Raw genomic sequence first — 24,899 nt, 5'->3', positions numbered from 1 at the left:
AAATGCTAAATATTTAACAGTAACCATAAAATGTAAAGTGATGCAATGTCTGTGGCTCCCACTATGTATTTATGTCTATCACTGCCCCCCTCCTGGTCTATGAGGTGGGATAAACCACAGAGTTTAAAGCCTAACTTCTTGTCTCTTGGTTTGCATTAGGCAGTTTTGCACAATGTTTATAAGATTGTTGCTGAGCCAATCACAAGGAATAGTTTGCCACAACTCTATCCCATAATTGCAAATGCATAGTCTATTATTAAAGTGTGGAGGCTAGTAGTTTAAGGTCAGCATAATCATGATTTTGAGAAGTCTTTGCTTTATTCCCATAGTATCAAGAATGCACATATGTTCATAAACAATTGATACCTCTAAGGATTTGTGTTACATCCAGAACTGTTGGAATTTCTGTTGTGAACTACTGTAGCCTTTTGTGTTGCTTTACTGTATCTGGATTAATAATATATCTGTATCTGAATAACTAATGTGCATGTAATTCTCCCTGGGTTCATGTGGGTTTCCTTCAGGTGCTCCAGTGTCCTCTAACAGTCCAAAGCCATACTGATTGGTTAATTGACTTCTGGGGAAATTGACCCTGATGTGAGTGTGTGCGTGTCTGTGTCTGTGTGTGCCCTAGTGGACTGGAGTCCTATCCAGGGTGTATCTTACCTGGCACCCATTGCTTGCTGGGAAAAGCTTTGGCTTCCCTGTGACCCTGTATGGGATAAAGTAGTTAGAAAATGGATGGATGGATATACTTGTGTTTTTCTGTTTTCTTTGCAATATAACCTTGATATTGGAATTTGCATTCAGTGAAAAAAGAAAATCACCCTCAATCAAAAAACCTATTGCGGGAAGAAGAGAAAAATGCACATGTATTTGGAATGTATTTATTGATTAAAATGGCTGTTATAATAGCAATATGACACTGAATTTCAGGAGACATAATGGTGGAAAGTAGAAACAGTGGATTGGATGGTCATATCAGGGGAGATTTAGCTATTCTAATCTTATCTGTGAGAAAATTACATTTCTTTCAAAATCCTACTTATTGCATTTCTTATGTCTTTAGTATATTTTCTATTTTTTATATGCTATTTCTAAATAAAATACCTGCAACTAAATTAGAAATTGTGACACTGGAAAATCTGTAAGCAGTGCTGTATAAAGGCTGAGGTCTATAATATCTCATGTGTGATCCTGAGACCTTGGTGCTATATTATTTCTTTAGAAAGAAATTATACAGTCTTTATATATCTTTACAGTTTGTTGCATTCAACTGTAAGTGGGTTTTCCAGACGTCTTTTTTATATAGGTGATTATGCCAAAATAACAATTTAAACAGAAGAAAGACTCATACTTAGTTTATATTAGTAAGTGTAGGAACTAAGCAGGAAAATTTAAAGAATATGAGGTAAACGTTCTTTACCTGGAACGATAAAAGTTCTGTGTGTCTCTCTTTAACTGAGGAATGAAAAACTTATTCTAAGCAACCCACTGGCAGTGAGGTTGCCCTCTGTTGAACCATTTCATCTTTTTAAAATCCTTTTCACTCCTGTGGAGAGCAGAAAAGGGGAGGGTCAGTCAGAAAAGTAAGGAGAGAGGAAAGTGAAAATCCCCAGAACTCACCGAGAGAAGGAAATACCAGGGGATTAGTGATATTACCCAGTGTATATATGTGTGCAAGAGAGGAAAGACTGGGATAAAGAGATGTGACAGCTTTCAGAGAGACAATTTGGATTTGATAGTATGAAAGAGAAGGAAACCACTTAGTAATTTGAGTTTTACTTATGCACTTGTTTTTTGTCTTGTAATATGTGTCTACGTAGTGAATTGCCTATGGGGTGCACCAAAGTGTACTAGAATTGTGTGTCAAGTACCGGTTAAGTGCTGGGAAAGAGCAGCATTAGAGTGTGATAGCAAAGAATATGTATTTTCCTAAGCATTTTATGTTATTTCTTATTTAGAGATTTGGAGGGAAGGAAAAAATTGTAGAGAAGATGGAGTGACTGAATTAATTAAAGATTAAATTAACATCAGGAAAGGGCCAGACTAAAAATGGATAGAGTCTATAGAGTGAGGGATAAGATAGGTGCGCAGGGATGGAGAGAAAAGGATGCATGAAGTGAATGAAAATAAGAATGAAAGAGAGAGGAGGGGCTAACTAAGAGAAAATGGGGAGGGGGGAGTTGGGGATTTTTTGGATAAATAAAGCCCCTTCCAGACACCTCCCCCCTCTCTCCTGAGGAGTCGGGTAGCCTGACCCCAAAAGCATTTGTGAGTCTCTTGGAGGAGGGAGAGAGACGGAGTAAAAGCGAGCTAGAGGGAGAGAGAGGGAGAGCAGAGAGAGGGAGGATAGCTGGAGCGATTCCTTAAGCTCCTTACAACGTGTCATGGATCTGCACTGCCAGAGAGTCCTGTGTGGAATTAGAGGGAATACAGTCCTGGTTTCAGAAAAGGAATTAAGGGACTGATTTGAGGATGCCTTCTGTATCTCTCAGCTTGCCCACTGGCCTTATTGGCCAGGCGAGAACTTGGGTCTGTCTGTCTTGCATGTTCTGGGTAAGTGAGGTGTTTGTCCTCTACAGGATGTACTGTATGTCAGTGAAAAGGTGGTGTGCATGTTTTTGTCAATGTGTATTTGGGTGAGGGGGTGCAGAAGAGTAACCCTCAGTTCAGATGCTTTTGTTTACCAGCCTTGAATTAACACACCAGATATATTTATTATTAGAGTGCATTACTGTATATCTGAGAATACAGACATGATACAGTACCTGACTCTTCTCAGAAAGTTTTTCCCCCCTATTGTCAGCCGTAATGATGTCTGGGAGTGACTTCAGCTTCTCTGCTTTGCAGACTGCCTTGCACAAAGCTATTTCTGTTCTGTGTTGTATAATTTAATCTATTGGTTCTGCTCAATTATAAGTGGCCTTGGTTTGCCAGATGCATATTTATTTCAGTCCCCACAGGTCGATGCAATCCATCAGTCCTGCTTGTTTCGCATAATCTCAGACTATCAGGACACACAGTTATTTTGTGACCTCTTGTTGAGTTAATTAGCATTCAGCTTGATTCTGGGCTCTGTGGGATCAGATGTAAAAAGATCCCAAAGCCCCAGCTTAGTGCCAAGTGACTGATTGACTGACTGAATTGAGAGACAAAGTATAACAATCTCATTTTGTTGAGGGGTGACTGCCCTCTAGCAGAAGGACTGTTTCTGTGGGGCATGTTTTTTAAACACCTGAAGGCTACTATACTGTATATATGGCTGTGAAACTGATTATGAAAATATAAAAAGCAATATACTTCATATAAACACTAAAATTATTTGTAACTGGGTCAAAATGTATTTAATAAAATACTAAAGAGTTTTAGTTTATTATATTGAACATAAATCATAGCTATTCAAATATATCATCTGCAGTATATGGTTGATGAGATATTTCATAGAGCTGCATAAGAAGAACATACAGTATATACAGAATGCATTAAATAAGTACAAACATAAATTTTCAAAAGATGAGATTAAATCTGTGAATTTAATATTATTTTTAGTGAAGACAGAACAGAATACACAGTCTGCAATAATACCTGTAGTTCAGTGTAATAAGCTATAAAACATCTCTCCACAAATATGTGCAAGGAGTTGCTTTCAGTTATCCAACAGTTTGGATGAATTCTTTGTGGACGTCCCTAGTAAAAATGAGCATACCGTACTAGATGAAGTATAGTCCAAAAAAGTTTGATTTTACCTTCATTTAAAGAAAATGCTGTTTGTTTTTACAGTACCAAGAATAATGTGTTTGCTTTCACATATTCCATTTCATTAAGTAGTTACAGGGCTATAATGAGACCTGTGAAACTCAAAGTGATAGGTACCTTAGAGGCTCTTGTATGGTTGTCAGGAGCATGCTAGCAGGGTAAGGGTGCAGAGATACAACTCTTTAGTGTATACTGAAGGTTGAAGTATTTTTTAACAGAATAAGTTTTTTTTAACCCTTGCAAAGTTTTAAGCAGACCAGGAAGGAGCCGACAAAGGTGATCAGTGTGCTAACATTTGGAAAGATAATGCACATATTGATGTACCAATTAACCTTAAAGTTTGGTCAGCCCACGATGGTAACTACTACATATTACTATTAATATATAAACAAAACAAATGAAGTTAACAAATAATGTTCTTAATGAACCACTCGTAGAATCAAATCTGTCAGATAAGAATTATCTTCACTTCACTAATATCAATTATTTTTAGATTTTAATGTTTTCTGTCTCCATGGTACATGGGCTGTGACACAGTTTGCTCCAAGCAGTTTCCAATATTTAGTACACCATTGAAGAGCAAGATCTGTAGTGTGGCAGTATCCATTTTTTGTGGAATTTCAGAACTTCTGATGGTGTTATCTAGTAAATGGAATCTATCCACTAAATGAAAGCTTTCTTACATTTATTATCATTGAGTGCCTGTTCTGTGTTTGGCAAGGATGTAGGTTCTAAGTGGGCTGTTGCAAAAATGTTTTCACCCCCGCTCAGTCTTGCCATGAGAAATCACCATCGTTATACAGTTCTGGGTCTCTCTGAACCAGAGATAGCCCATCTTCACCATGTGTTTTTGGTGCTGCTTGAGTGGTTAAAGTATACTAAAAGGCAGTTCAGTTCAAATCCGTCTACTATAATAGCTCTTATACCATCTGTAATAAAGAAATGTTGAAGCAGTTTCTTTGGAATAGAACTTCTCAGCCTACTTCTTAACATCAATGTTAAAAAGGATTCTGAGTGAACAATAATGAGAAGAATAAAAACATTTTTTTTCCTTAGTGAAACATTAATGGACAGAAAGGTGTGTGAGCTTTCGTGAGTGAGATGCTGTTGAGGAGGAAAGCAAAATTTACTGTGGGGCCTCTTTGAATTCTGGCAAAATGTCCTTAATCACAACATCTGGATCAACTTTATGTAGTCAAATGTGCACAGTCATAATTGATTTAACATGAGATTACTTGTGCATACCTATTAAATTTCATCATTACATTGAATATACTAAATTTGACATTTTCTTTAGTGCCTTCTATAAAAGGAAGTACACGCACCCTCTCTAAAAGAAACTAAAGCTGGTTTTTATCAATTATAGTGGAATGGTTAAAAGCAAGAGTTTTGAGCAGGGAAACATCAGAGTTAGAGTTCCCTTTCCTCGAAATATAATAATTGAGTGTACTGTACCTACTATAAAATAAACAAGGAAAAGACTTTGATTATAGTCAGTTTCTCCTGTTATTATAGAAAAATAGCCAGGGATACTGCCTACACAATTGAAAACTAGATGACCTACAGTATTTCCCCAGCATCTTGTAAGGTGTAAGAGTAGGTAGGCAAATTTTGAACACTGATACGTATGCCTTAAAGACAAGACGAGATCTGTATAGAACAGAAAAGAAAAAAAATATAGTATTTTACACAACTACCATAGTCAGGAACACAGTGACCATCATGATTTGTGCCACCACATATACCACCACAGTGCATTGCTTCTGCCAGTGTTTAAGTAAATAAAAAGGCATTTAACCCTGCCCAGTTGATTTATGGCTTCAGTGGAGCTTCTAGTCATTTAGGCTGCTGTGACACACACTACAACTCTCGTGAACGCTTCACTAGTCTGATTGGCATTCAGGGTCTTTTTGGTCAGTGAAACTCCAAACTGGAATTTCTCTTGTTGTAGCCTGCTCTTTTCTTTCTGGGATATTTCTGTTTCTCATGAGAAAGGAAAAAAACAACAACTCTGAAGAATTAAACCCCTTTCTCTACACTTATTTTTTTAGTCAGTTAATGTTTTGGCTGAAGTTTTCAGTGTTGTTTGTTTTGCATGTGGCTTGGATTTGGGTTTCTTGGAACTTAGTCAACAATTTTTTTTATTCTAAGAAATAGGTCTTATTACATTCCCTTCAAAGCGGTACATTAGACTAAAATCCTACACAGTCTGTGTTTCAGTTTGTTATTGAAAAACCTTAAAAGAGGAAATCTAGTACTTATAACACAGTTAAAATGTTATTTAATGTTCAGTTCCTGTCATTTACAGTATCAACTTTGAATTTAGGTCTGTAATTATTTATTAATAAGTCATTTTTGCTGCACTAAAACATGTGAATAGGCTACACACTTCACTGCAAGGACTAATACTGTTTTCTAAAATATCATTGTGTTATGCACAAGTATTAGGTTAGTGTGTGATGATCAGTTATGATTAACCTACATACTACAAAAATAGATGGAATATTTCATGTCACACAAAGTGGTTGCTCATTTCTGTAATAGAAGTCTGTTTTTTTTGCTTCTTACAAACTTCAAGTTTCTGATTTTTTTTGTTTTTCTTTATCTTATCCTGATATAAAAAATAATTGAGAAACTGTTAATACATATAATTTCATCATACCAACTACCATTATGCTCACTCACAAACTCCATAGACCATGCTTCCTAAATTGAATACTGTAGACTCAAAGCTCACATTCATAAACTAAATTGTTAAATAATTAACATTAGAACAAAAATTATTTGGTTGCTTTCATTTTCTTTATTTGTGTAATATTTCCTTTTAAAAATAGAATGACTACATTCTTCCTTTTTATTGTTCTTTTCTTTTTTTTGTTATTTGTACATAGTTCATATTTTCTTATTTCATATTTAATATGGAAAAACCAATAAAGATATTGTTTTTTTTAAATAGAATGATTGATACAGTTTACTAATTAAAACAAACACAATTTAGCCAAGAATGTCCCTCATTATTGTATAGTCACACAGTCGAAAGAGGAACTGAACCAAGCTTTTCACATAATTCAGTTACACCTACACCTGAATATTTCCCATCCATCCCATAGTTTTGTTCTACGTACTTCTAAAGAAAAAAAATCAATTAGGTGATGCACACAATTCCCAATATCAAATATCAGAAAATGTACATATTGCATGCAAAATCAGTTTATAAAAATACTGTAGTACCAAATTTAATTCCTCATTCATTCCAAGTCTGTCAAAACTGCTCTTGCGGAAGTATATTTTCATTTAAATCTACTTTCTTTTCTCTTTTATATTTCACTTTTCAACATTGAAGCAACTAAGTACATGGAAAGTATAATTTTGTTTTACTTCTCTTAGATTTAAGCTTAATTAAATATTTTTGAAGAAATCTTAAATAAATTGTGAAATCAAGGGTAATAATAAATGTGGTTTTCTAATTTTTTTAATTTCAGCGCAGTCTCAATTATTTCCTTTTTATAGGAATATTTATAATGAAAGGCAGTTTATTGCAGTACTTACAGTAAATACAGCAATTGCAGTACTCTTGTCATCTGAATGGCCAGACTAAAAATAAAATTCCAAATTAGGGGGATTTTATTCAGGGATCAAGTTGGATTAACTGAATATTTTCTTCTGCTCCTGCTTTCCTGAAGGGTATTTCAGCCAACAGGCAAACCATGCAGTATCTTCAAAGTATATTCTTAGGGCTGTGGTTTGCCTCTACTTAGTACAAGTTGATTAAGCTTTGTGTCCAAGGCTCATAAAAACAGTAGGCGATTTCTCAATGAGCGACCACAGAAGTTTGGTTTATTAGTATAGGAAGACTGTTAAAGATGGCCCTGGGCTCGAAAAGGAGAGAGGTATGTATCAGCTACAGATGGGTCAATTTCAAAGACAAACCTGTTAGTAATTAAGGTTTCAAAGGCGGGAGAGGGCAGGCACCCTAACTAATTAAAGAAGGCTCTTTCAGCTCGAGAAGACCTCCTTGTTTTTTTAACTTTGCTGTGTGGTATGTGCATCAGTTTTCCTGTTCATAGTGCATTTATTTTGGCTTTACCAAAGCGTGTTATTTTGTTGTTGTTGTTGCTCTGGCATTTTCTGGACAGTTCAGCTTGATTTCTTTTTTGATTTGCTGCATTGGAATGAAATCTGTTGGTTGCTTTATTAACAGTGCATCCTAGAGCACTGTTTGAACATTGCTCCTTGCAGAGCAGTGATTAACTGATTAATAATGTTATTACTGTAGTGAATTTTTGTCCAAAGTACATGAAGGTGCTACAATACCATTTTCCTTTAGTCCACTCCTTCAAGTTATCTGTATTTATTTTCTTTTCCTTTATTGATTATGTTTTCCTTTAACTGACATGTTTAATTAGTCTTTAGTATCTGTTGACAGCTGGTGATTTTGCACCATGATAACACTATCACCAGGTGGCCCATGTCTAACTTAAGACTCACAGTAAATGTGTTTGTTGACTAAGTCAAGGTAATCAATAATGTAAAGATGTGCTTTTTTGCCTGGGACACTTACAGTACATGCTGATTCTAAAATAAGAAAAGTATGAAAGAAACCTAATATGTGTCTAAAATCTGGATTTCTTTGACATAGAAATAATTTGTAGAGTGTGATGACCTTCAATTCATTTAGAAAAGTCTATGATTATATATTAATTTAAAGTGCTAATCAGGTTCATGTAACCTGCTGAACATGTACCTAATTTCAAAGAGAACACGTTGAATCATTTTCATACATCCCAATTATGACTAGTCCTGGACTGTCATCTAAATTTACTTTACATAGTCCAGGTTTGGTGCTAATCTGAGTCTGTGAAAATACTGCAGGAATGTTAGAACAGGATACAGCTCTGTGTAAGTTTTTAATTGGAAGGTCTTCTTAAAACATTAATTGAACCAACAACTGGTGAATTAAATAGCACCCCAACAAAAGATTACATTTAGATAACATTGGTGTATTTGTAATGTATGGAATGTATGCATTTATTAAAATCTGAAGATTACATTTAATCTTAAACCAATTTTAGTTTTATAATCTTGGGATGTCACTACTCACTCAGTATTATGCAGTAAATTCCAAAACTTATCATGCTGTGTATTCTTTGTAATATTTAACCCTTTCACTGGGATAGTGATACTGTATGATCAGAGTTTTGAACTCCACTAGAACATTATATACTATAACATTACAAATCTCAAAGGGTAGATCCTGCTAATATTTTGAGCAAAAAGTGCCTTACCAGTGGAACACCTAATATCTGAATTGCTACACAAATATGCATGTAAAAATAGATACTGTAGTTACAACCCCTGCAAATTGTTTTGTACAAATATATTAGTCACATTAAATACAGTATGAAACTTGGCTAGACTTTAATTCAAAAGTAGCTTTGTCATCCTGATACTCTTTTTGGTCCTTATAATTCCAGAATAAAAATTCAGGCGACATTTTTTCCCTTTTCTTGCATCTGTTAAATAGGTTAAATTCAGTTAAATAAGTTAAATATGGGGCTTTAGCTTAGATAGAATAATGTGGAGCATATCAAGAAGATCACGCTTTATAATGTTGTAAGGCCAATACTTTTACTATGCATTAATATAGCACTGAGCCAAAATTGTCTTTAGTAAAAATCACATTAGTATTGTTTAAAATATCATCAAAATGTAGCAACAGTCCTGATTAAAGTGATGACAAGTTTCCCACAAAATGTCAGCCTAAACTAAAAAACTGCCAGTTAAGCAGTGTTCTGATTTGCGCCTGATAAGAAAAGACAGAATTTTAAAAATAAATATTTTTTCAGCACTTCAGTCTTTGTTAACAATATCTATAATCCATAGAGTTATTCATTTGTCATCTATCCAAGAAACATCATGCAATATATGACATCATTTCATTGCTTAAGTTTGTATTCCCAGGTTGCTTAGAAACCTGAAGTTTTCTTGTAAAAAATGAACTGAATGTGAGCCAAGGTATGTTAAGTTGTTTACCCACTTACAGTACATTAAATATCTACAATTTATAACAACTAATTCATGACACAATTTTCATTGGCTATAACAAATGGGTGACACAGTAGTTGGTATTGCTGCCTCACCGTGTTGGGGTCCTGGGTTGAATTCCAGACCTGGAGTGCTTTCTGCATAGAGTTTGTATGTTTTCTCCACATTCACTTGGGTTTCCTCCTGTTATGGTCCTGGCATCCAGACACAACAAGCGAAGACGTACTGTAGAAGAACTTTACCAATCAGATTAAAACTCACCCCCACTAACCCCACTCACCGCAACACCTCCACTGTTTAGTATACTTAAGCCCAGGCTACCTTTACCTTCTCACTCAGAATTGGTCTTACCTAGTGAGTTGCTCTTCTGGTTTGTGATTCCCCTTCGACTTGTTTTCCTGGCTATGGTTAGTGTTTCCCCTACTGACTTACTTTGACTCTTGGCTTTCGTTTCTTGGCTATGATCTTGGACTGTGTTTTTGATATACTGTACCTTAACCGATTCCTCTTCTGCATAGGATCCCTAAACACCTCTGAGTTCTCTGGTTTCCTTCACCAGTCCAAAAACATAGTAGTTGGGTAAAGGGCCTCCAGTGTAATTTATAATGTAATATTGACCCTCATATAAGTTTGGGTGTATCTGTGTCTGTGTGTGCCCTGCAATGGACTGGTATTGTGCCCGTTCCTTGCCAGGATAGGCTCTGGCTACTCTGAATTGGATGAAGCAGTTAGAAAATGGATCAGTACACTCTGTTTTTAACCCAATTCTCAATTTTCAATTAATAAGCACAAATTACCTTGAAAACCTACTGTCTGTAATTTGAGAATTAATCTATAATTAGGAACTTTATCAACAAACTTTTGAAAATCTAAATATACCATACATTTTTACAAGGGAATCAATATACATGACTTTTTGCTTCAGAAAAGAAATCCGACAAGTTAGATAAGCAAGACTTACAATATATTTGATAAAATCATGTAGACTACCCCAAGGATGTTTTTTCCATATAGATGATTCTTGGTTTAGTTCTAATGATTATTTCCTTATAGACAACAGAAGTAAGAGTTATTGATCTACAGTTACCTCAGTTGTTTCACCCTTTTTACGAATGGGCACTATATTAATAATATTCCATTATTATTGAGTCATCCAAGTTTTGAGTCATCCAAATTATTATAATTTGGATGACTCAAAACTTCCTTCATCTTAACTGTGACAAGACTGAAGTCATGCTTATTGGTACCCCCCATCAACTTCGTAAAGCCAGTCCTGTAACCCTGTCTGTAGATGGCTCTGTACTTGAGCTCCAATCAAAATTGAAAAACCTTGGGGTTATATTCGATTCTGGCTTAACATTCGACCCACATGTACAGCATACTGTCAAAACATCTTTTTTTCACCTTAGAAATATCGCAAGACTACGCCCTATGCTATCATTAACTGTGGCTGAAAAGCTGATCAACATATTTGTATTCTCTCGAATTGACTACTGCAATGCTCTGCTCCCTGGGGTATCTAAATCTACTCTGAACAAGCTGCAGTATGTCCAAAATTCAGCAGCCAGAATCCTGACCAGATCTAGTGCAAGTGTTCACATTACTCCTATCCTGGAGTCCTTGCACTGGCTTCCGGTCAAATTCCGCGTAGACTTTAAAATCCTCATGCTCACCTACAAGGCTTTACATGGCTTGGCACCTCAATACCTGTCTGAACTTTTATCGCCCTACTCCCCACCTCACAACCTCCGCTCTTCAAATTCTGCCCTCCTTACTGTCCCCCAAGCCCGTCTACATTGTATGGGCGACAGGGCCTTCTCCTGCTATGCCCCCAAGCTCTGGAACTCCTTGCCCAAGGATATTAGAGAGTCACCTTCTCTAAACTCCTTCAAATCCAGACTCAAAACCCTCCTTTTCAGAAAAGCCTTTACTTAACTGGTTCCATTCTTCACCCCTCTGCTCTTCTTAATACCATCTTCCACGGTCTCCTCTATTGTTATTGTTGTATTGTTGTAATTATAATTGTGTCCTGTCTTGTGAAATTGTCTTATTTATTGTTGTAGTCTTCTTATTTATTGTTATTGTCATCCTGTAAAGCGCTTTGAGAAGCCACCTTTAAAGGCGCTATATAAAATAAAGTTTATTATTATTATTATTATTCCTCTCAATGCGTACTACTCCTGTTTGGAACATTTGTTGGAAGAGTTGTATTAATTGATTGGGTATAGTATCTCTATTTTCTTATGAACCATTGGAAGGATATCATCAGGCCCTGGAAATACAGTATGCTATTTTTATGGGTTTCTAGTTTCTACGCAATTAATGCAATACTATTTCACTGCAGACAACAACATCTAAGAATTGAATGCTTTGTGTCCAGAATACTTGGTAAGATAAGGCTACCCATTAAACAAGATGCCATGTGGCCATTTGATTAGGCAGCTTGAAGCCTATTCAGAAGATGTGAACAAGGGGTAACTGCAAGATGGAGATGAGGTGGAGGAGGGATCTTTGAGATAAATGTGAAGGAAGGCATTTGAGTTCAGAATATATAGCTAACTTTATCATGATGGTGATTAGGTATTGCTGTGTGAGATTGATTTCTCATTGGTATTCCTCCAGACCTGGATGAATACTATGGAGGCATGTTGATGCTTTCTTCCTTGGAAAAAAATCTCATTTAAATATTTATTTAATATATCAATCATTTCTCATTTGTTGTTTTCACTTTTCCCAATATTATCCCAGATATATTTTATTTCTTTACTGTTAGTTTCCTATTGTAATACTGAATGAACATTTTAATATAAATTTTAAGTTCCAGTACAATATTCCTTTCTGTCTTTTCTTGTCTTGACTAATATCCTTTTAACCTGTGCTTGCAATTTGTTATATTAACTTTCTATATTTGCATCTTGTTGTGGCATTGTAGTGGTGCAGTGGTTAGCATTGCTATCTTGCAGCATGGGGACCCAGCGACCAAGTCCTAATGGTCTATCTGCTTGGAGATTACATGTTCTTCCCATGTTTGCATGGGTTTACTGCAAGTTCTCTGGTTTCCTCCCTTAGTCCAAAGACATACTAGTAGGTTACTTGGCTTCTAGGAAACTGGGGTATATGTGTGTGCTTGCTTGTATCTGTCTGTGCCCTGCGATGGACTGGCGTTCTATCCAGGGTACAGTATATCTTGCCTGTTGCTTGCCGTGATAAGATCTAGCTCCCCACTGACCCTGCATTAGATAGGGCAGGCATTAGATAAAGAGTGGATCTTTTTGCTTGTGTAAAATGCTTTCTTTTTCCTAATATGTGTTTCCTGTTTTGTTAAACTATTTTGCACTATTTTAAGTCCTTTCAGGAATTTACCTTTTAGGATTAATTCGTTTTGTGTTTTATGAAGAATGTCTTTAATTGTTGCTTTGGATTCTCCAGTCCCAACATTGATTCATTGGTCCCATTCTGTTTTCTTTGTCTTATGACAATGTCCAGACATTGTGTTTTTTATGCTGACTTGAACTGTAAAGTTTCAAAGTATATTCCAAAACCAAATGTATTAGTTATGCCACTTCTGTTTTCTTCCATATATCTTGTTTTTAAAGCAGTCATTAACCATCTCTACCCTTTCAGTTTCTGTTGCTGACATTCCTATGTTTTACGTCTCTGTGGCGTAAGTTGAAGTTTCCCATAAAATCTACTTCTTTCTTTTGTATATTTATTCTTAATTTAATTATTTAAGTGTTGAATACTAATTAATATATGACTTCAACAATATGCATTCTGAATATTTTTTTTATTTGAATCAGGAAGTATGACCCCTGATTCCTCCAGACCAAGTGTAAGAGCCTTACAGTATATAGAGAACCTTAGATTCCATTCTACATTTCACTGGAATTCAGGTAATGTTAGATATATTGAGCATATGTAATGCTGCACAGTGCACCCAGTAAATAAGGAATGACAGTAGTCTTGATAAAATGAAGGCGTCTATCATTATATCATTATAAGACATCCAGAACAAGGATCTTAAATGATCAAAGTTACACAGATGAAAGAAAGATAGGCATACCTGTAACACGTACTACAAATGCCAACACAGGGTCAGAAGACCCAACTTTCCATAAAAAGGTTTACTTTCAGCACTGTCATCAGCAACACTAAATTGAATTGATGCACTAAAACATTGTAATGCCTTATGAATAAAAAGTCCCAAAGTTCACTGTTTATTTTCTCTCAAAACTCAAAACTGATGATGGGCTCATGTTCTAGTAGCTACTATCTTGGTAGTACAAATAAATGATTTGGTTAGGATACTTGGAAAATGCAGTGGATTAGCTTATTCTCTGGGTATGAAGTTATATTCAGACCAAAGCCAAAAAAGGGTTTAGTCTCAAGCAAGGTAAAAGAACATGATATAATCTACAAACACCTTTAAATGAATATGTGCATTATAATGGAGAGAAACTAAGTATTTTGCTGCATGCTTAATTTCTTTCACCTTGAACACCCCCTGCAATTTTTCATGTGCTTCAGTGTGAGACAGCAAATTTTTTGCACTTTATGAGATTGAAAGTGTGTCATAATACCGCATAACCCATCGGTTTAATATTATCTGTTTTAGGATTACAGTATACCCTATGTACTATGGCAGGTAATACAATTAATAAGCATGTCACTACTTCCAAAAAATGATTTAAAAAGAAAGAATATTGGAGAACTTTTTTGAATAACAGGTTTCCAGTCTGGCTTACTGGTTCTAATATACAGTAAATACTGAGGATGCTCATCCTTGTTTAATTTGAGATTAGTACCCTGAAAAAGAATTCCAGAAAGATGAGAAAAGTTAAGGTTATCAGCATCTTCTTTGAAGTTTGAGGCTTGTACTGTATATTGGTTCAAAAGGTGACATTTGAGATTTTGTACATCTGAGGCTTTAAAACTTGTGACCACTGGTTCTATGTAATATATAATTATTATAAGTGGGTAGATGAATAAAATAGAATTGTATTTCATCAGTATTATTACACATTACTCTGAATTAGGATTTTAAGCAATTTGTGTATTTATTTTCCATATAGCCTAATTTTCTAGGTCAAGTCTTTCCATGAAGCCACATTTGGTAATACATTGTCCTCATGGCATCTTTATTGGTTTCCTTTATATATTATACATAAAATTATAAGAATAATAAAAAAGAGATCAGGTTGCCTTAACCCCATTTGCTCTCTTCTTTTCTTACACTGCCTGCAATAGAAAATTGATTAATTTCCTTCCAAGGGAGCTGCATACCCCATTAATGAAATGCATACTAGGGGATAGGACCTAAAGAAAGAATGGAATGCCTTAGGTGCATTTATATGAAATGAAAAGCAGGTGACTGCCCCACGTGAGGAGACTAAAAAATGGGTGGATTAGGGGTCACATTCCCAACCCTTCGGGAAAGAGGAAATAAAGCAAAGGTCCTTTTTTTTCTTTTAGTTCCTTAAACCTTAATTAGTTCTTAAACTGGTGCCCTCCATTGTTCCCATTATGAAAGTAAAATATGGGCTGCTTCAATTTTGCTTTGACCCTTTCTACTCACATGCTAACCCCAAAGTAAATGACTCTCTTCCTTTCTGTAGAGTCAGTCCTCTGAAACAGCAGAAAAGTGGGCTGCCATCTTCTCAGCTCCTTGAGTCCTTTATCCTTCTGAAATATTGTGGAGTCGGAACAAACACAAGTGAACTAAAGCAGACTACTCCACCAAGCTTTTCCAAAGCTGCCCCAGAGGGTGTTTGAATTCTTTGTTAATTACAGATATTTAATCTTAAGGGCAGGGTCCTGCCTGCAGGTGTGACATCCTGTTTCAGATTCATGATCAGAAGCCTTTCCGAACAGTTTAAAGTTTAGAGTTTTGTCCCTTACCATTTGCTACAATCTTATTAACATATCCACCAATGAAACTTTTTTGTGCAGTATACCATGCAGGGAAAGCATCTTTCACAGAGGAACTGTAAATTAAAACCAATTTAAATGTGGTAGAATCCAATAGTATTTATACAATATTAATACAAGCACATTAAAATAATAATACCACACATTATTAAGAATTTGACACAACACAGTGCATGCAAATTTCTATATGTTAAGGTATGTAAAGTTAACATCAGTACAAACTCACATTTCAACACCAGTTTATTAGCCAATCACCATTGCTGCACACTTACTGTATATTAATTTTTGGCAAACACTCAAAGAACGAAAGGGCAGGTTCTAGACTGAAATGAAGGATGGGTAAGAACATTTTGAACAGAAAAGGGAAAGATTTCCCAAAATTGAAAGCAACAGAGCAAAGACCAGCTGTTAAGAGTTACTGGTTTTAATTTCCTAATAACACGGAAGCCAGAGTTTTAAGAAACCTGTTTAATCTTGGTAAATAATTATTTCTCTACAGAAGAACCAAAGAAGAACTGCAGTATTTAATAGTGAAGGGGAAAGCAGCAGGCAGTAGTTTTCAGGAGAACTGGATCTAAAATCTTTAAGTTGAAAATGGGTTCCCACTAGGAGGAGCTCTGGCTTATTAGTGTTTAGTTGGAAGTAAACACTAATGTCTTCTAACCAACCATATAGCTGAGAGGAAGTTTCATGGTTAATGTTCATGCAAAGCTGCATGTTATTAGTATAAGGATACAGTAGTAAGTAATGCTGTCAAATTAGACTGCCAAGAGGAAAATGTAATGTATTTAAAAGCAATGGCCCAAGAACCAAACCCTGGAGGACCTCCAACTATACAGTATGTTAAAATCCATGAGGTCCTGTTTTCACCATTAACACTACAGATTACAGAATACAGACCAGATATACAGAATCTTTCTAAGACAAGCACTGAAGATATGAAAGTATCACCATTTGGAAAGAAATTCTTAATAATCTCTGTCAGTATACCAGAACAGATTTGGTGTTGTGATGAAACTGAAATCCAGCCTGGAAAAACTCTAGTAGGTGTACTAGAGTTCTAAATGATGGTGAACAGGCCCTTACCTGTACACAAGAAGCCTGCTATTGATTGACTTACTGTCAATAAGATGTCAGACAGCTGACTGGCCACAGCCTTGAGCCTGGGACAAACGTTTAAAGAAGCTAAAAGATTAAAATAGTACAATCAAAAGCACACTTCTTGAGTGTAGGTAAGGGCATATTTGCAATAATTTGGAACAGTACATGACTGAAAGAGTAAATTAATGGTGTGTGCCACTATGTATTGGGCTGTTGTTGTTACATGAACAACTTTGGTCAGCCAAAGAAACCTGGCGTAGGAGTTTGATTTTAGGGGAAATTGAGAAACAACAGATAGAAACTGATAGTTACAGGAGTAAAAGAAGTAGAAGTGTGTTTGTAGAACAGACTGAATTGCATATAACAGCAGTTTGTTTCCAAGACACACAAGTCATGGCAAGTAGTGGGAAAGGAAGAAGACATAATGTGGTACGTGGGAGGAAACTGATTAAAAAAGGTATTTAGGTTTATCTTGATCCTTGTTTCTGATCTTGGGTTTTTTTTAAAAGCTTCTCTGGAATTGTGAGGCCAGAAACTCTGCATTGATGCTTAAATATGTGCCTAGTGGTTCTCAGTTCAGGTGTGTACTAAGGATAGTTTCAATTTTCCTGACGAAAATGGCTATATTGCAGCTCCTGAATCACTGATTTCTGTCAATGTGAAATTGCAGAGCAGGCTGCATCATCTACAGCTGAGCTGAAACTGCAGTAGACTAAAAATGAGAACACAGAAAGTGAGAGAGTAGAAGGCAAAAAAAGATTCTTAGAACACACAGAAATTGGAACAGTTGGAGAAATTTGTAATAAGGTTGAATTGAGCCTGTTATGGTGATGTAATACCTTAGGAATCTGGATAGAATAGAGTTTTCTCACGACAGACTACCCTGTATTTTGGTATTGTGGAATTCTCTGATGTCTAGGGCTTTGAAGAGAGTGCATGACCAGCCATGATTGAATCCAGTCCCTTACCTGTCAGAGGTTCATACAGTAGACTTATATCAGATGAGATAAGAAAATGATCAGATCAAGAAATGTCTTGGCAGAGAGATGTTCCAAGCCATGTAAAATAAGTGCATGTAATGCTATGACTGTAGACTTGAGTTAACCCAAGCACGGAAAGCAATGTGTTATTATGTTATTTTCATTATGGTGAAATTTATAAGTCTGTGGGTTTAGTGGTGCTAGTATGAATCAAATTCCAAACTCAGGCTAAACAGCAGTTCTCATTAACAAACTGCCAACCTTAGTGAATGCAAATGGTTATAGTGGGAATGTTAAAGGATGCTGAACTTTACAGAGTAAGGATGGTAAACACTGTTTGCAGTGCACATCCACTGCATCCTCTGTCCCCTAGGGTATAAGGGTAATAGTTCTAAGAAATAGTTTATCCCCTCTGCTGTTCATAACATAAAATAATTATTTTAATAAGTCTTTTATTATATCACTTTTTATTGGATACAATTATCCAATGTCCTGCCCTCTTTGTTGGTGGTGATTGTTGTTGTGTTAGATTCTGTCATAAAGTTAATTTCCCAGAGGGAATAATAATAAGGGTGACACAGTGGTGCAGTGGTTAGAATTTCAACCTTGCAACCAAGTTCCTGGGATGCTATCTGTGAGGAGCTTGTATGTTCCCCCTGTGTTTATGTTAGATTCCTCTGGTGCTCTGGTTTCCTCTAACAGTCCAAAGGCATGCTGATAGGCATGCTGTGGGAGAAAACAACAGCTTATAAAAGATAGAGTTGCTACCAGTTAACAATGATTGTTGTCAGAATTAAAAGTAATAGAAAAACTAAAGCAAGCTGAGAATATCATAAGTGTGTAGAATATAGAAATTTTGTATTATTTAAAGTTTATGTTGAATTACAGCACAGAAGGCAATGGATTAGGGCAACTCTATGCTCTCTAGGTAATTCTACAAAAGGAATTTATCCTGCTCACTAGTTACTTGTGCTGTGTGTATGATAGATCAAGTACAGTACTTCAGTGAATAAAAGACTTTGCTACATGTGGAAGAAAGAGACAAGATAAGGATTTTTTTGGAAGCAAGTGTATTTAAATTGCTTAGGTGCTGGAGCACTGGTGGAAAGAGTGGTTAGGCTGGAGACAGGCAATGTTGTCTGGGTAAGGACAAGCAGTTAGTCTGGAACTCTCATGCTATGTGAGGGATTTCCATGCCGTGCTGAAGCTGATAATCCCCTATCCAGGAGATCCCCTGCCGTTGCTAAGAGGTTGGAGTGTGAAGGTATCCCAGGAACCCTGAGCCCGTGCCACGCTGACCTACTGGAGATGAAAAGGAAATGCAAAGCCTCTTATCCCATAGGGGTTTGTGCCACTCCCCACAACTTTTCAACTGCTGCACTTTTGGTCAGCAGTCAGGCTAGGAAAGTTAAAATGTAATTTATTACATAACAGAGTGGAATAAACCAAACTTTATCAATATAATTACATAAATTCTTTAAGTTTGCCTTTACTGTGTTCAGGTTTGGTATTATAAATACCAAACATCAGAGAGTAACCATCAGTTCATACAGCCATTCAGCTATATTTTTGTTAGAAATATGATGTGTTATGTGAAATATTCAGATACCATATTAGAGGTTTGTGTACTAAATGTACACAACATTTTGAGTACACATATCTACAGTTTATGTGAATTTCCTGTGAGCAGTGTGCAGTTATTCTTTGTGTATAACATTGTTTATGAGTAAGAGATTCATTTTTCCCATATAATTTGGTTTTATGGGGTGTAAGTGTGCCTTGCATTCAGGTATCTTAATTAATATTAGCCAGACTGTTCCTCCTTGCTTTTTCCCATGCCTTTGCCACTAGATGCATAATTTAATTCCATTATTTAATTCCCGTATCTACAGTAAATTATATTTATCAGCCTGTTTTCTCAGTTTCGTACCAGACTTGTAACCTGTTTCAGTAATAAATCTACAGTATATTGCCTACTTAATGTAAATGTATGAAAAAGTGGGGGCTAGAGTTAAATAGATTTATAATAATAACATTACTTTATTAACCCTTTACAATTTCTTGCATTAGGATTTATCTTTTTGCATACCCCAGCTTGCTCTCCATGAGACAGACAGGGAGTGAGCCTGGAGTCAGAGCACAGGGTCTGCCATTGTATAGTGCCCCTGGAGCAGTTGGGGTTAAGGGCCTTGCTTAGGAGCCCAACAGAGTAGGATTCCTCTGCTAGCTGTGGGATTTGAACCGGCAACCTTCCAGCCACAGGCGCAGATCCTTAGCCACTGCTCTGCACCAAAGTTAAAGTTTAAAGTTGAGAATAGTTGCTGTTTAGGAAGGATAGGTATACTATATGTCATCAAAGTATTTTCCCTTGAAACAACAAGTTTGAATAAAAAGTGATGTGCAGTATATGTTAAGCATACAGTAAGTTATGTTTACTAGGTTTTCTTGTATATGTAATCTGGTGTGTCCACTGTAGTTAATAAGACAAACCCTTCTTGTTCTCTTACAACACCTCACATTCTGCTTTTGCATTGTGGATGAGTCCATGTGACTTTTGAATTTTGATGAAATTCTCTGCATTCTGGCAGCCTCCTGATTTCACCCACTAAACTTGCTGCAAGTCACATTGAGACAGAGGAGCCCATCTGGAACTGTTTCATCTTAAAAGCCGTGCTTCCGTTCTTTGGAAAAGACTCTGATAATTTAAGCACCGTAGAAAGTCTTTACAGGGAATGAACTGGCTTTATTAGCTCAAGCGGTAGAAGTAAAAATGCATTAGGCCGAAACTATTCAAATATTTAGTTTATTTTAAATTGTATTCATTTATTTTTATAATGTGCTCTTTATCTATAGTAATTGTATCTTAGAAACAGTGCGTATGTATTTTACAATAAGAATTTTTCATTGGGCAATGTTTGCTTTGTTAGGAAATGTCATGAATGTAGAACTCATTTGGAAACTACCAGTGCTGATACATATAAGACTGCAGGGTGTCTCTGTGTTACGGTTTCTGTCTTGAATTCATACAAACTGGACAACGAGTTGCCAGTTTCACCAAAATTACATTAGTAGACTATAGTCTTAACTCCAGACCTAGAAACTATTTTTTAAAACTTTATACTAAAGCCTCATATGTTAACATCATTGTACTGTAAATGTTTGTTCCTTACTCAATGTAAAGAAATGCAGATGTCTGAAGTTTAAAAAAATCCCTTCTTCACCTTGATAAAATTTAGATTTTTTGAGGAAGTGTTTTGTGTTTGGAAATATATGAGATTCATTATGATTTGAATTATATATATATAATTATATAAAATAACAATATAATTAATCACTGACTCCTTTAATCAACAACAATGCATCATTTTAGAACTTGAATGTGAAACATGTTGCAGTTTCTTCCAAGAGCAGTGTAGCCGCTTTGCTTTTTTTGGCTAATGCTATACAGGCCTTTATATACAGTATGTGTACATGACCATGGTTATAACAATGTGTAAATCTGAACTGCTTAAGTAATGTGTAAGTTTGAAAATTATGCTTATTAAAGTCCACATGAGTTAAGAGTTAGACTGCCCGTTCAAAATAAACAAGCAAACAAAATCAGTAACTTTAGAGTTGTTGGAAAGAACACATTGTGTATTATTGTTAGAGTGGGCTGCTAGAGCAATAGGATCCTATGCAGGACTCTAGAGTGGAGAAAACACTGAGCAGAATCGCAAGGCAAAAAATGAAAACCAGGAGGCAGGTGAGTAAGTCGGTACACAGGGTGGCAAACAGGAGGCAACAATCCAAATCACTAGGCAAAAATCCAATCCGGGAAGCAGGCGAGACGATCGAAACACGGAGGCGTAAACGGGGAAGCAGCAATCCAAATCACAAGACGAAAGAGTAAACGAAAGACAGACTAGGAATTCGAAAACCTGAGACAAACCAGAAGTAACCGCGCACTAGGGAGCTCTAGGAGAATCCGCAATAGTGAGCGGGGAAGTGAGGAAAAAGGAGAACTAAAATAGAGACGGAAGAGAAGGTGATTGGCGTTACTTGCGGCGTGAGCTTGTCTTACCGGGTGTGTGCGTGGGAATGCGAGAAGGGAGAGCGGCACGAGTGGAATGCGTAACAGTACCCCCCCCCACAGGGTCGGCTCCTGACGACCGGATACCCGGCGCGGGATGGGTGTGAAGGAAATCTCGAATAAGGTTTCGGTCCAGGATATCCACTTCAGAAACCCAGGAACGTTCCTCTGGGCCATAACCCTCCCAGTCAATCAAAAACTGGCGGATCCCTCTACGCCATCGGGTGTCCAAAATCTTATTCACCGTATAGGTGGGAACTCCATCCATCAGTCGGGGAGGAGGTGGGCGAGGTTGCCGAGCAGAGAGTGGGGATCTGTGGTAGGGCTTCAAGAGGGAAACATGGAAGGTGGGGTGAATCCTGAGGGTGGGGGGGAGGGCGAGGCGGTAAGAAACAGGGGTAACACGGGATAGAATTCTGAAGGGGCCAATGAAGCGAGGACCCAGCTTGCGGGAAGGTTGCTGGAGTGGAATATTCTTGGACGACAACCAGACGAATTGGCCTCGACGTAGACGGGGAAAGGGACGTCGCCGTCTATCAGCAGAAAGTTTCTGTCTCCTAAAGGTCTTGAGCAGAGCGGTCCTGGCCTTTTTCCAGAGTTCCGGGAGGGAAGAAAAATATGCCCGAACAGCGGGGACATCAGAATCGGGAATAGTGTCGGGGAAGAGCGATGGTTGATAGCCCAGTGAACAGAGGAACGGAGACATATTCGTGGAGGAGGTATAGAGAGAATTATGGGCATATTCAGCCCAGGGGAGGAGGGAAGCCCAGTTATCGTGGGCGGCAGAGACATAGGACCTGAGGTAAGTCAGCAGGTCCTGGTTAATCCTCTCTGCCTGACCATTGGCTTCGGGGTGGTAACCAGAAGTGAGGGAGGAGGATGCCCCTAAGGTCTGACAGAAAGCCTTCCAAAATTTAGAAATAAACTGCGGGCCCCTGTCAGAAACAATATCCTTGGGAATGCCATGGAGGCGGAAAACATGTTGGACAAAAAGGTCTGCCATTTCACGCGCTGATGGGAGGGCTGGAAGAGGAACAAAATGCGCAGCTTTAGAGAAACGGTCGATGACCACCATGATAGTCGTTTTACCGTGGCTGTTTGGGAGATCCGTCAGGAAGTCGACCGCGAGATGAGACCAAGGCCTAGAAGGAATAGGAAGAGGTTGTAATAGACCCGCCTTCTTCTGTCGAGGGGTCTTGCTCCTAGCACAGGTGGGGCAGGCTCGTACGTATTCTGTTACGTCAGACCTAAGAGAAGGCCACCAGAAGTCCCTGGAAATGAATTCGATGGTACGACGAGTGCCAGAGTGAGCAGCGAAGCGGGAGTCATGGCCCCATTGAAGAACTGCGGAGCGCACTGCATCAGGAACAAAGAGACGGTCTGGGGGGCACTGGGGAGGGACAGTGAGGTTCTGGAGAGCCCGTCTCACTTTGTCTTCAATGTCCCATCGTACAGCTGCGAGAAACCTGTCAGGCGGCACAATAGGCGCTGGCGGGTCTTCGGAGTCCAAGGGGTCGTGAATGCGGGACAGGGCATCAGCTTTGATATTCTTGGAGCCAGGAGTATAGGTAATGAAAAAACGAAATCTGGAGAAGAACAGGGACCACCTAGCCTGGCGGGGCTTGAGGCGTTTAGCAGATTGCAGGTAGGCCAAGTTCTTGTGGTCAGTGAGGATAGTAAAAGGATGGATGGCCCCTTCCAGCCAGTGTCTCCACTCCTCCAAGGCAAGCTTGATGGCCAAAAGTTCCCTGTTCCCAACATCGTAATTCATCTCGGCAGAGGATAGGCGTCTTGAAAAAAAAGCGCACGGATGGAGCGTGCCCTTAGGACCATGGCGTTGAGATAAAATGGCGCCGACCCCAAGAGCGGAGGCATCGACCTCGAGCACAAACGGAAGAGAGGGATCGGGGTGACGGAGAACTGGGGCTGAGGAAAAGTTCTGCTTGAGACGACGAAAGGCCCGATCAGCCTCTGGGGTCCACCTTCCCTGTCCAGGGCCTTTACGAGTAAGGGAGGTGATGGGTGCTACAACAGAACTAAAGTTTCGGATGAAACGGCGATAAAAGTTGGCAAAGCCTAGGAAACGCTGCACTTGTTTCAGGTTCTTGGGTGTGGGCCAGTCCAAGACAGCAGAGACCTTAGCAGGGTCCATCTCGACGCCCAGAGAGGAAATTATGTATCCTAGAAAGTGGATCCTGGACGCATGGAAAGTACACTTCTCCAACTTGGCATAAAGACGGTTGTTGATGAGTCGGGTGAGTACTTCGCGGACATGAAGGACATGATCATCCATGTTGGGAGAAAAAATTAAAATATCATCGAGGTAAACCAAAACATATTTCTGAATGATGTCCCTAAAAATGTCGTTCATAAAACCCTGGAATACAGCAGGAGCATTAGCCAGGCCGAAGGGCATGACCTGATATTCATAATGACCCAGAGTAGTAATGAAGGCAGTCTTCCACTCGTCACCTTCACGGATGCGAATGAGGTTGTAGGCACCCCGTAGGTCAAGTTTGGTGAAGACGGAGGCTCCCTGAAGAGATTCCAGTGCAGAGTTAATGAGTGGAAGGGGATACCGGTTCTTGATGGTGATCTCATTAAGACCTCTATAATCGATGCAGGGCCGCAGGGATCCGTCCTTCTTCTCGACAAAAAAGAAACCTGCACAGGCCGGAGAAGTAGAGGGGCGAATGAAACCGGATTCCAAGGAATCACGGATGTAGGACTCCAGGGCATCAGATTCATTAATCGACAAAGGGTAGATACGTCCTCTCGGAGGGAGGGTTCCAGGCAGTAGGTCAATGGCGCAATCGGAGGAACGGTGTGGCGGCAAGGAGAGTGCTCTTTGCTTGCTGAAGGCGAGGTGCAGGTCCGAATATACAGAAGGGATTCCGCTGGTGTCCTCCTGGGCGAGGTGCACAGAGGAGCATCTGAGAGGCAACTGCAGACAGCGATGATGACAATTGGGTCCCCAGGCGAGTAGTTCATTGTTGGACCAGTGAAAATGGGGG

General features: G+C 38.2%; 1 protein-coding gene across 9 annotated transcripts in view; it reads left to right on the top strand.

Moving 5' to 3' along the window:
• The window catches only part of tns1b (tensin 1b), a 264,722-nt gene that overhangs the window by 63,214 nt on the left and 176,609 nt on the right, over positions 1 to 24,899 (top strand). Inside the window, exon 1 of one of the 9 annotated variants that reach the window (XM_088604950.1) lies at positions 2,366 to 2,559. The exons of the other annotated variants lie outside the window; for them this stretch is intronic. Within the exon in view, the coding sequence (XP_088461076.1) occupies positions 2,479 to 2,559 (81 nt within the window). The 5' untranslated portion in view covers positions 2,366 to 2,478. Of the gene's footprint in view, positions 1 to 2,365; positions 2,560 to 24,899 lie in introns of those variants that run through there. 9 annotated transcript variants of the gene reach the window in all.

This window comes from Lepisosteus platostomus, chromosome 14 (genome assembly GCF_059453375.1).
Source record: "Lepisosteus platostomus isolate fLepPlt1 chromosome 14, fLepPlt1.hap1, whole genome shotgun sequence".
NCBI lineage: Eukaryota > Metazoa > Chordata > Actinopteri > Semionotiformes > Lepisosteidae > Lepisosteus > Lepisosteus platostomus.
Note: the sequence above shows the minus strand (reverse complement) of the source record. Positions and strands in the feature narration are given on the sequence as shown.